The sequence below is a fragment of the Octodon degus genome, unplaced genomic scaffold, assembly GCF_000260255.1.
Source record: "Octodon degus isolate 3935 unplaced genomic scaffold, OctDeg1.0 scaffold00153, whole genome shotgun sequence".
NCBI classification, from domain to species: Eukaryota; Metazoa; Chordata; class Mammalia; order Rodentia; family Octodontidae; genus Octodon; species Octodon degus.
The window spans coordinates 3,394,915-3,406,007 of NW_004524729.1; the positions used below are offsets into that span (position 1 = coordinate 3,394,915).

At 53.3% G+C, this 11,093-nt stretch overlaps 1 protein-coding gene across 1 annotated transcript in view; it reads left to right on the forward strand.

Annotated features, from left to right (window-relative positions):
* Window positions 1–11,093, forward strand: part of Tbc1d22a (TBC1 domain family member 22A) — a 343,764-nt gene that overhangs the window by 186,301 nt on the left and 146,370 nt on the right. Inside the window, exon 13 of the mRNA XM_023702532.1 lies at window positions 10,859–10,934. Coding sequence (XP_023558300.1) covers window positions 10,859–10,934 — 76 coding nt within the window. The remainder of the gene's footprint in view (window positions 1–10,858; window positions 10,935–11,093) is intronic.

Here is an 11,093-nt window from a genome sequence, read left to right on the forward strand (position 1 = left end):
GTAGGTCCTGCCGGCCCAGGGTAGCCATAAGCTCTCCCACACTCACCGGGCCTGGGCTAGGACTGGATCTCTATTTTGTCTTGTTGGGCTACCACTCGATTTTTCTGCTAATTCATCCTATCTTAATTACTGTTGTGCTTCTTGGAGCACAGTAAGGTAAATTTTCTAACTTCATTCTTTCTCTCTCTTTTTTTGTCTTTCCCTCTGCGGTACCAGGAATTGAACTCGACCTTGTGCTTGTAACCCAGGCGCTTATGCGGCTGAGCTATCTCGTTGGCCCCCCAACTTTATCCTTTATAAAAATTTCCTTGAAATGTTTTAGTCCTTTGCATTTTCATATAAAGTTTTTTTTGTTAGGCTGTCATTGTTCGACTATCAGAGAATAAAAATAAAAATAAAGCGTGCTGGAATTTTTAGTGGAATGCTGTTGAGTCTGTTGTCAGGTTACCTAAAATCAACAGTATTGACAGCATTAAGTCTTGTATTTCGTTAGTGGCATGTGTCTTTCCCTTTTGGTTCTTTACTTTATCCTCACAAACATTTTTATAGCTTTCAGTGTATGGATTGTGTTCATATTTTGTTAAAGTTGTTCTTACTATTCTGGGAGTTTAATACTAGTTTATAAGGTATAGGTTTGTTTTCTCTTTCCTATTGCTATACACAAAAACACTTGGATTTTGGAAATCACCATAGATTTCCAGCTACTATTGTTGCATGTCAAGTTGTCACTCCAAAATTTCTTGAGTTAAAGTTTCCCCCCGTAGATTGTATAGGTCAGAATGTGGCTCGTTTTGCATGTACCTTGGTATCTGGAGCCTCAGGCAGGAAGACCTGGAGGCTGCCACTGTGGGTGTGGGGCTGGATTTGCCTGAGTCCTTCCATTGTCAGTCTGGTGGCTGGTTTTGGTGACAGACTTTAGATGGCAGCTGGATGCGCCACCTGTCCATACGCGGAGTCCTCACAGCTTGGTAGCTGAGCACAGTCAGGCTCCTCGAGGGTCCCATTGAGCTTCTGGCACACAAGGGCCAGTTGTGTTGCTCACGCCTGGGCTTCAGAGGTCACCTAGTGGCTCCCACAGAGGCCAGAGGCACTGTTGCTGCGCACTCTGATTGAAGCAGTTATACCCTACCTGGAGGGGACCACGAATTACAAACTGACAAAGAATCTGTCGCAGGCCCTCCTTGCCTTGCCTTGTGGGCTGGTTTTGGAATGTGGAAATCCCACTTCCTCTTGGTCTACCAGGCGTTGACCCTGATGGAGCAGGATGACAAACTGAGGACTGTGCAGGGACACCAGCCGCAGGTGTCAGGGTGAGGCTCCATTCCTTTCCTTCACAGTGTCAGACTCCCCCTTCAACCACTGCTTCCTGCTCTTCCAGGACAGCATCATGCCCTCCCCCTCATGGGCTAATAAATTGGTGGCACCTGGAGATGCTGGGCCTCTACCCAGAGAACCTTGGTCACCCGGAACCCTGTTTCCTCCCAGTTCTTGTCTCTTTCTCCCAGCGTGCCTGGACTCTGGCCAGGAGATTGGGACTCACTGCTGGGTCCTCACTGCGTGGAACCGTCTGGATACCAGCCAGACTCCCCGGGAGGGCAGTGGACTCTACCTCTGAGCCTGTGGCACAGTGGACCTTGGGTGCGGCTACTGATGGTCACCTAATACACCACATGCTGCTCCTCACTCATTCTAGGAGCTTCTTCTGGACACCGAAGGGGTTGACAGCACTGCAGAGTTGCCCCTGCCAGTGAGGAGGTACGTTCCTTCCTCCCAGTGCACTGGCTTTTACCCTGCCATCTTGCCTCACCAAGGTCCACAAGCGCATCGTGCGATTCTGAGGACAGATGCTGTCAGTGGTGTTGGCCATTGGCCTTCCTAGGCCCCATATTAGGCGTGGTTGCTCGTAGTGCAAGGCGGAAGGAGGAGGAGCCTGTATATTTAGTAGTACGATGGTGTTTTACATTTGAGGCATACTTGGTGTATAATATAAGTAGGGGACCAGGCTGGAGTTCTTAAGACTTGGTGGAGGAAGAACAGAAGGACAGATGCAGCTTCCCAACATTAAGCAGAATTTGAGTCCTTATTTTGGTAAATGCTTTCTTCCCCCGCCTATTGAGATGATGATATGATTTTTTTCTTATTTTTGTTAATTATGTGAAGGACAATGATTAATTTTGAATGTTAAACCAAAAACCTGCATTCCTGTGATAAGCCCTACCTTGTTCAGAGATAAGCTGCACTTTGTCATTTTTGTCATGAATTATAACCATTTTATATATTTCTGAATTATGTCTGATAATATATTTTTAATGATTTTCACATCTCTGTTCAGGAGGAATATTGGTCTTTAGTTTTATTTTTTTCTTTTGTCTTTTTTTTGTTTTGGTATTAGAGATGGTGGCTTTATAAAATGCTCCTATAAAGTCTGAAAGAGTTTATTTGAGGTTGTACTGTTTATTCCTTAAATGGTAGGTAGAATTCAATGGTGCAGACATTTTAGCCTGGAATGTTTGTTCTTTTCTTTTCTTTTCTTTTCTTTTCTTTTCTTTTCTTTTCTTTTCTTTTCTTTTTCAGAACCGGGGATTGAACTCAGGTCCTTTAGCCTGGAATTTTTTTGGTGAGAAAATATTAATTCATCTTTAACCCAGGTTAGGGCTATCCAGATTTTCTGTTTCTTCTCTTGTCAGTTTTGTATTTAAAAAAATTGAGCATTTTAAACAGATTGTACAGTTCCTTGATGTTTTGCTGTTGCTATTTGTGGTATATTTTACTGTTCTTCAAAAAGCAGTAGGAACTGAAGGTCGCGCGGTCTCCGTGCCTCGTATAGCTAATGAAGCCGAGCGCCTTGTTGTGCTTCAGGTGGCCTCTCTCGCCTGGTGAGCGTCTCTGGGGCCCTCCGAGGGGAAGTGTGTCGGCCGTGGGGGAAGCTTCTGTCTGCTCTTCTCTACACCATACTGAGTTTTCAGTCTGCTTTTGCTCTCAGCCATACAGCGAGGCTTCTGAAATTTTCCCATACAGTAGTCCATGTGTTTCCCCTTTTAGCTGGGTTTGTGTCCCAGAATCTGAGCCTTGGCCAGTGGGCATGTAGGATGGGCCATTGCGCTGGCCTGCAGGCCCGTGTGCTCATCACTGATGGCCGTGGCGCGCTTCCCAAGGCCGCTGATGGTGCCGACCTGGCGTCCAGCCCCCCGTCCTCCCGGGTCGGGCACCCTTCCCCATTCAGCTCTTGGACCTGGCTCTGCGTGCCTTTCTGGGAGGTGGCCTGTGCTCAGCCCTCACTTCCTTACCTCTTGGTGTGTATTTAGCTCAGCTCTGTTCGTACCTTGTGTCTAGTGTAATTCTTTTCGTGGTTGTGGTTTAGGCTGCCACTTTGCTGTTTATTTTCTATTGTTCGTGTGTTTTATTTCTTCTGTTTTTTTCTGCCTTCTTTTGGATGAATTAAGTATTCTTAAAAAATTCAGCCTCTTGCTTTTAGAGCAGTTTCAGCGTGTAGAAAAGGTGCGCAAAGGTTGAAGAGTTCCCGTTGCTCCTCCTCCTCCTCCCCTCCCTCCCCACCCTGCCTCTCCCCTTGGGGTGACTCACGGAGGGGCGCACACTTGTTGTGATGGATAAGCCACTGCCAGGCATTGTTACTGACTCAAACCGTAATTTAATTAGGGTCACTCTGGTGTTCATTCTGTGCATTGTGACAAATGTCTAATGACGTGGGCCCACCATTACAGCGTCCGTCACACACAGCAGTTTCATGGCACTGAACTCCCCTGTGTGCCCCGTTCACCCTTCCCCCACCTAAGCCCCGGTAGCCGAGGGTACTTGGCTGTGGCCATGGCTTTGCTTTGCCTGGAAGGTCACCGAGGGGGAATGGCACGGCGGGCAGCCCGCACAGCTGGCCTCTCTGTCTGCTCACTTGCGCTTTGGTTTATTGGCCGTCTCTGAGCTTCTCACTGCTCCTTCCACTTCTTCTGCTGCGCATCTTTATCTTATCCTAGACGCCACCTCAAGTCCCATTCACCACCTGGCGCTGCTGAATAGGGGGACCTGCCTGAGAACAAGTGCTTGGCATTTCTCTGCGTCTCTGTAGTGGCTTACAGTGGAAGGTGCTGGTTGCCCTGTGGCCGGTGGCAGCCTGTAATTTTAACTCTGTCCCCAGCCAGCGCTCGCTGTGGACCCTGGGCACAGGGTGTTGGGGTCAGGGGGTTTGGGTCATACTTGAGGTGGTGCTGTACAGGTCCTTCTAGATACACTCACTTGGGTAATACCCTGGAGCCCTGAGGGGAGCCGCTCTGCTCTGCTCTGCTCTGCATATAGAAAACAAGAGATCAGAGAGATACAGCCAGTAGGTGGAAAGCGAGGAGTTAAACACAGCTCCGTATACTTTTACGACACGCTCTGCTCCATGGTCTCTGAGAGGCGTGCCACAGGGCCTGTCCTTGGCCTTGTCCTTCCCTCCTCTTCTCAGAGACTGTAATGAAGACATCGAGGGTATGGGTATAGCCAGTGCTTCTCAGCTTGGAGGGACAGCTAATGTGATAGATGACATAATCAGGATTCAGAATGAGTCCAGCTGCATGGAGTGCCAGCCGAGAACCATCAAATGAGCACACTAATAGGAGTAAATATAAAATTCTATGTTCAAGTTCAAAAACCTAACCAGTATAGGTCAGAAGGAAGCAGCTTGGACCGTTTGGGTTGGCTGCATCTTCATGGGAAGCACTTGGCAGTATTTTGGCTAGATTATGGCAGTTGTGTCCTAACTGATGTCCTTTGTCCCCTTTGGTCACATTCTGTGATTTCTCCTCTGAGCAGCTGCAGGCGTCTTTTTGAATGCAAACCTTGGAGTAGTGCCCCTCTGCTCCCTCACTGGGTGGCTGGCATGGGTCTCAACCTGCACGGCCTGGAGCCTTGGCCTGATGTCTTCTGCCTTAGCCCTCTGCTGCCCGCCACCCCCCTTTCCGGGAGCAGGAGCTGCCCCTGGGCTGCAGGGCCCTGCTGTGCCCCACACCCTCCTTCCCTCCTGGGTGGCTCCGCTGTCCTCGCTCAGCTCTGCCATTAGCCTCACACTGGTCCAGGCCAGTGCACCCCACCCCGCCCCACCTCTGCATGACAAAGGCCACAGAGTGTGCTCTGCTCCTGGCTCCTGCCCGCGTTCACAGGGGCCCTGTCTTACTTCCCTCCCTTTGTGTCAGGAGGCCTGGAGCTCCGCCTTGGGTTTGGTGGCTATAGGCTTTGGCTTGGAGTTGCACTCACAGTCATGATTCAGTGCTCAGCAGGATGCAAAGCAGAATGGATGGTGGGAGAGGAGCGTGGGGGCCGGGGCCAGGGCAGCCCAGTGCAGCCCTGCATCGCACCCCAGGGATTCCTCCAGTGGGGGCTGGGACAGGGCCTGGGAAGCCTGGGAGACACTCAGTGCCCTGCCTGGCAGGCTGCACACTGTGCTCAGGGCACGCCAGGTGCCTGTTGGGCGGCCTGAGCCATGCTCACTCAGGAGTGGGGAGCCCCTCCTTGGGCCAGGGGCTCTCTGGCCTTGTAGGGGGCCTCTGAGGCTGCTGCTCCTAGCTTTCTGCGTGGCAGTCCCGCTCAGGATCAGTTCTTTGGCATGGAGGGTGCCTTCAGTAGGAGCGGGGTGAACAGAGCAATGGTCAGATGTGGGGCTGCTTTACCGGAGGTGGGTGGTCACAAGCATTAGATCACTGTGTCCCCAAGTGGAAGTCGTGTTCAGTGTGGTAGAAGCTGCCACAACTCTGTCCTTGCATGGTCAAAGCCCACACAGGACGCTGCAACCAGGCTGTGGGCTGCTCGGCCGTGTAAGGGCTGAAGCAACTAGAAGCCTCGGACATTGTTGGCAAGAAGGGTTTCTGAGCTGTGTCAGAGGCAGTTCCTGGCCTGGGGCATGAGGCAGGTGTGGTTTCTAAACAGGGAAGAAGCCTTCCTGTCTCAGTCAGGTCGGTGGGAAGGGGCCCTGCTAGCTGGTACCCTGGGGTGTCGGCCCCGCCCTTCTCAAGATGCTCTCTCACAGCCCTGTTCTGAGTGGGTGCAGGAGGCGTGTCGGGCCATGCTGGGGAGCCGGGCAGGGGGTTCTTCACAGGTTTCGGCAAGCTCACCTGCCTTGCACAAGGCTTCCCCTGGCCGCGGACTTCTGCAGACTCCCTCTCCCTGTATGGAGCACTTTGTGAATTGCATTCTTTTCTTAGGACCAAAAATGAAAGTCTCTATTAGAAAGTATATGCACGCCTACTTTTAGGAGGGGATAATAGTCGTGTTTTATAATGAGTACTCCTGTCAGTGCACAGCATTCCTGCCCCTTGGTGCCTGTTTTGCTGCCCGGCTCGTGTGCAGTGCTTGCTGTCTGAGTGCAGGCATGTGGGGAGGGGCCATGGCCAGTTGGAGGAGTTACAGAGGCTCGTGGGCTGCAGGGCTCCCCTCCTCTTCTCTTCCTTGTTCTCATTGCTTGAACAAAGTACCCGACATCCGAAATTAAGGGAGGAAAGGTTTATTCAGCTCACAGTGGAAGTTTCAGTCCATACTCAGCTGGCTCTGAGGCAGAGTGGCACGTGAGAGGGCAGCAGCTCATGGTGGTGGAAAATGGCAGAGCGGCCAGAGCAAATGGGGGGGGGTACTGTCAGCATGGTCATGGACACGCCTCGCCTCTCCTTGTATTGCCTTCAGGCGTCTGCTCCAGGGCGGGTGCGGCACTCACACCATAATCCCAGCACTGGGTCAGGAATCGCTCACCAACTCTAGATGTCCACCCCATAACTGCACGAGGCTTGGGGGAACAACTAGACACAAACCATAGCATACCTCTTCCCTATGGGAGTCCTCGGCTCCCGTGTTGTGTCCCATGATTGCTGTCTGAGGTGTCCTAGCTGCTAGCAGGGCTTTGCACTGCTTATGGACTGCACTGGGCCTGGGCACAGTGCCTCTGCCGTGGCCTCTGCCGTGGCCTCTGCTGTGATGGGCCTGCCCTTGCAGTTCTGTGTCTCCTGGGTTGGTGCGGCCTGAAGGCTGGTCTTCCTACCCTAGCTGTGGCTAGGATCATACTGGCCTTGGCAGGTCTTTTCAAATTCGGATATTTTTCTTTTCTTTTCTTTCTTTTTTTTTGTATTTTAGGGAAGGGTCTACAGGGTGTTCAGAGTCTCACTACTAGATTGGACTCATAGTGATCCGCCTGTTTACAGCCTCCCAAGAGCTGGGATTATAGGCATGTGCCACCACGCCCAGTCTTAGTTGCTGTCTCAGCACACCCCAGGGGCGGGGCTGGCAGGACAGGCCTGGGGATCAGACCCCCAGCCCCTGTGACTGCTTGTAGGCGCTTTGATCGGCTGAGCTATTTGACCAGCCAAAATATGGATATTTTTCATCCCCCTGTGTTTTAAAGCAGACTTTGAAGGTTGTTCTTTCCTCATTGTTTGGATCTCTGGGAACTGATCTTCCCTCCCTGGCTTTTGAGCAAATTGAGAAATAAAACAGAAGAGTGGCAGATGGAGGCCAAAGAATAACTTTTATTTCTGCTAAATGAGAGGCTTGAAATCCTATCATAGTCGTGGAGCCAAATAAACCGGTTGACTGACTCCCAGGGTTGTGCAGGCTTCTCTGCCCCAGCCTAGCCAGTGCTGTGCCTGGCAGGCCACCCTCCTGTGTGACAGAGCCTTGGGCAGTGCCAACTCCAAGCTGTGCATGGAGGTAGGTGAGTCGAGCCCACCTGCTGTCTGTCTCCCGGCTTAGGAGTCATAGTGGCTGTTAGGTGTGTGTTTTGGGGGATACCACAAGGCACCCACTGAGCTCCCTCCACTTGGGAGAAGGCCCAGGTCTAGGGAGAGCCCCTTCAGCCTGTTTGCACAGCCGTCGGGTCCCTGGGTCAGGGGAGGACACACGGTGCTTCAGGCCAGGCCCCTGGAGGCCCTGCTGCTGTAGGGTGGTTCCAGGACTCCTAGGGAGTGTGGGCTATTGGACTGTGCTCTGGAGGCACTGAAAGGCAGAACAGAACATTAACTGACTCATCTGCAAGATCTTTCTCTACTGGAGGCTGCAAACCACTCTGGTTTGTCTCTCACCCTCAGTTCTATCCAGTTGTACCGCTCGGCCTGGCTTGTCAGAAATCCCTGCGCCGGCTGAGTGGCAGGCTGAAAGCATGCAGCAGTGCAGAGGGCCGCAGGTCTGCATCTGAGCCTCCTTCCGTCACATCCGCCTGGGGAAACGAGCCTTACGGGCTAGCCCTTCCAAGTTCAGGTCCAGGCGCGGTGCCATGCGAAGGAACCAGAAGTCCAGAATCAGATTTGTTATGCTGCTGAAGTCCAGATCAGCAAGGCTCACACTTTTGCCTTGATTGCCACTGCCACCATCTCTGCCAGCTGCCCTGGGCCCCACTGGGACGAGCATGAGCCCTTCAGGGCCCAGGGGCCGAGCACCTTGGGTGCCAGGCCTCTGCCAGCCCTCACTTCTGAGAGTTCAACCTTTGGGAAGACGTGGAGCTTAGCAGAGAACTCAGCAGAGCTTGAAGACAGCCACGTCCAGGCCCCTGGGCAGTGCTCCTGGTGAGAGCCTGCTCCCAGAGGCTGTCCTTCCTGTCTGCAGGGCCTGGCATCCCTCTGAGAGAGGTCGGCAGGCGCAGCTCTGCTTGCTTTCTTTCCCTCGCAGAGATGTCAGTTTGGGACCCAGAGCCTGTCGTTGGAAATCCGCCGGGGAGAGCTCTCAGCGGAGGATGGGTGCCACGCTGCTTATTTTCCATGTCTGGGGAAAGGTAGCCGTACACCTCGCAGGCATTTTCAGTGCTGTGCTGCAGTGGCTGCTTCTCTCACCTTTGTTAGGAATTGCGTGCGCAGAGTGTGTGTGTACGTGGTACGTGTGTGTATGTGTGTGCGTTCGCGTCTGCGTGAGAGAGGAAGCAAGGGCACTGACTGTCAGATGCCCTGCTCCGCTTACTCTCCACACTTGACGTGGGCCTTGGAAGACGCTGTCTTCAGCGCCAGCTCTGCCTCCAGGAGGGCGCCCTTCTGGAAGAGTCCCCTCCTACCTAGATCAGGAGCTGGGGAGCTGGAGCTCTCTCTCCTCAGACCCGGGCCTCCTGAGGGCTGATCCCTCTGTACTGGTGCCACTGTTCTTCCATTAAAGCTGAGGATGTGTTTCTGAAGGGGTGTCTGCGTGGTGGGCACCCCTAGAGTCTCCTGCAGATCGCCCATCTCCAGGTGCTTTGTACTTCTGAACTCTTGGATGCAGAGCCTTGGGTCTGGCTCAGTCCCGCTGCTTCTGATCTGGGTTCTGACTGCGGTGGAAGGTGGGCAGCTGCTCCTGTGTGCCTGTGCAGTCCTGCCCACAGCTGTGTGGAGCCAGCAGACAGCTGGTGCCTGGGGTGTGTAGGTGGCAGGGCCGCCCCATCTGGAAGACCACAGTGGCCGTGTGATGTGACAGCGCTCACCCAGGTGGGCCCGGCCTGCCTGGAAGGCTGCATCTGCTTGTGCCTAGCACCCCCAGCAAGGCCATGGTGCCTGTGGCTTCATGGAGCCCAGGGCCTGGCTTACCCTGGCCAAGGCTCGTGTGGCCTCCTGTCGTGTCACTAGCTGAGAGCCACACTGCAGCAGTGCTGAACTGGCCAGGGGCTTTTTGCTCCCTAGGGCCACAGCACTAGGCCTGGACTTCGCCAGAAACCTGGGTTCAAGCCTGTCATTTTGCAGCTCCCGGTCCTCTTCTTTTTATCTCTCAGTGGGTTGTAGTAGCTGCAATAAAGTACGTCCTCTAAACCTTCTATATGAGTTTTTATTGCAGCCATATGAAATTACCGTAGACTTGGTAGTTAGAAGAACATAGATTTATCGTCTCTGTTCTAGAGGTCAGGAACAGGTCTCTTGGGGCTGAGGTCAGGGTGTCTGCAGGCTGTCTTCATCCTGTGGGGAGCTGTGTGTTCCTGTCTGTCTTTCCAGCTTTGGGGGTGAGTCTGCTCCCAGGCTCAGGGCTCTCAGAGTCCTTGCCACTGCCCTCCTCCTGCTCCTCGAGTTTAAGGACCCTGTGGGGGCAGTGCCCCGGGATAAGCAGGTAAGGCCTTCTCTGCTGAGCCTCCTGAGTCTGAGGACCCTGTTCTGGAATTAGCCCCGAGCTCCTCCCCGCCGCAGGCTGCCCCAGCTGCTCCTGAGTGCAGCTTGGTGGTGCCAGCAGTCCTGTCAGGGCTCTCTCCTGAGTGTTGGTCTCTTGGGTCCCCTCCCATGTAGCACCTCTCAAGCTTCCTAGCAGCTGTGGAGCTGCCCCTGCAGGCAGGGCTGCTAATCTCGTCTTTTAAACGATGAACAGGGAGCGCAGAGAGATTCCTCACCTTGCCAGGGACACGCCACCTGTAGGTGACAGAGCAGAGGCTCTGCCTGCCTGCTTTGAGCCCACGCCCCACATTTCCTGTCCCAGCCTAACTCACTTGGCTGAGAGTAGTCACATGCACACTTGAGCTTTTCTCAGGCAGTGTTGTCAGCCCTGTGGTTGGCACTTGATTTTCACATGGTGAGCCCACTGTCCCTGTGGCCTTCAAGGTGGTTCTTTCAGCAGGCAGTTCTGCTCCTGTTTGTTCAATTTAAATGTAAATGTCGTACATTAACATGTAGACCCGAAGCCCTAAGTGCTCCCCTCAGTGCGTGCTGCTGCTCCAGCTGACATCAGAAGTGTGGGCTTTCCTTCCCGAGTGCCGCGGATTTGGTGGCAGCGTGGCGGTCAGTCTGTCTCGACCCTGTATCCCATTCTCAGAACACAGTCTTGCGGGGCGCCAGGTTGCACGATTGTGAAACTTACTGTCATGAAGTTATTTCAGTCACCTTATTCCTGTGTGGAAAACATGCTTGACTTTGGATGCATGTGATACACATTATTATTTTTTCCTTAGGACAACTACACCTTTGCCCAGCCTGGGATTCAGATGAAAGTGAAGATGTTGGAGGAGCTGGTGAGCCGCATTGATGGTAAGCCGCTCTGGGGCTGGGGAGAGGGCTGGTGAGGGCTCAGGGAGGCACCCGGCCTCGGCCTCAGAACGCTGTTCTCCTGTGCCCATGGCCCCAGGCTGCGCACCCGTGTGAGGCGGCCACGGAGCGCTGTTCTCCTGTGCCCATGGCCCCAGGCTG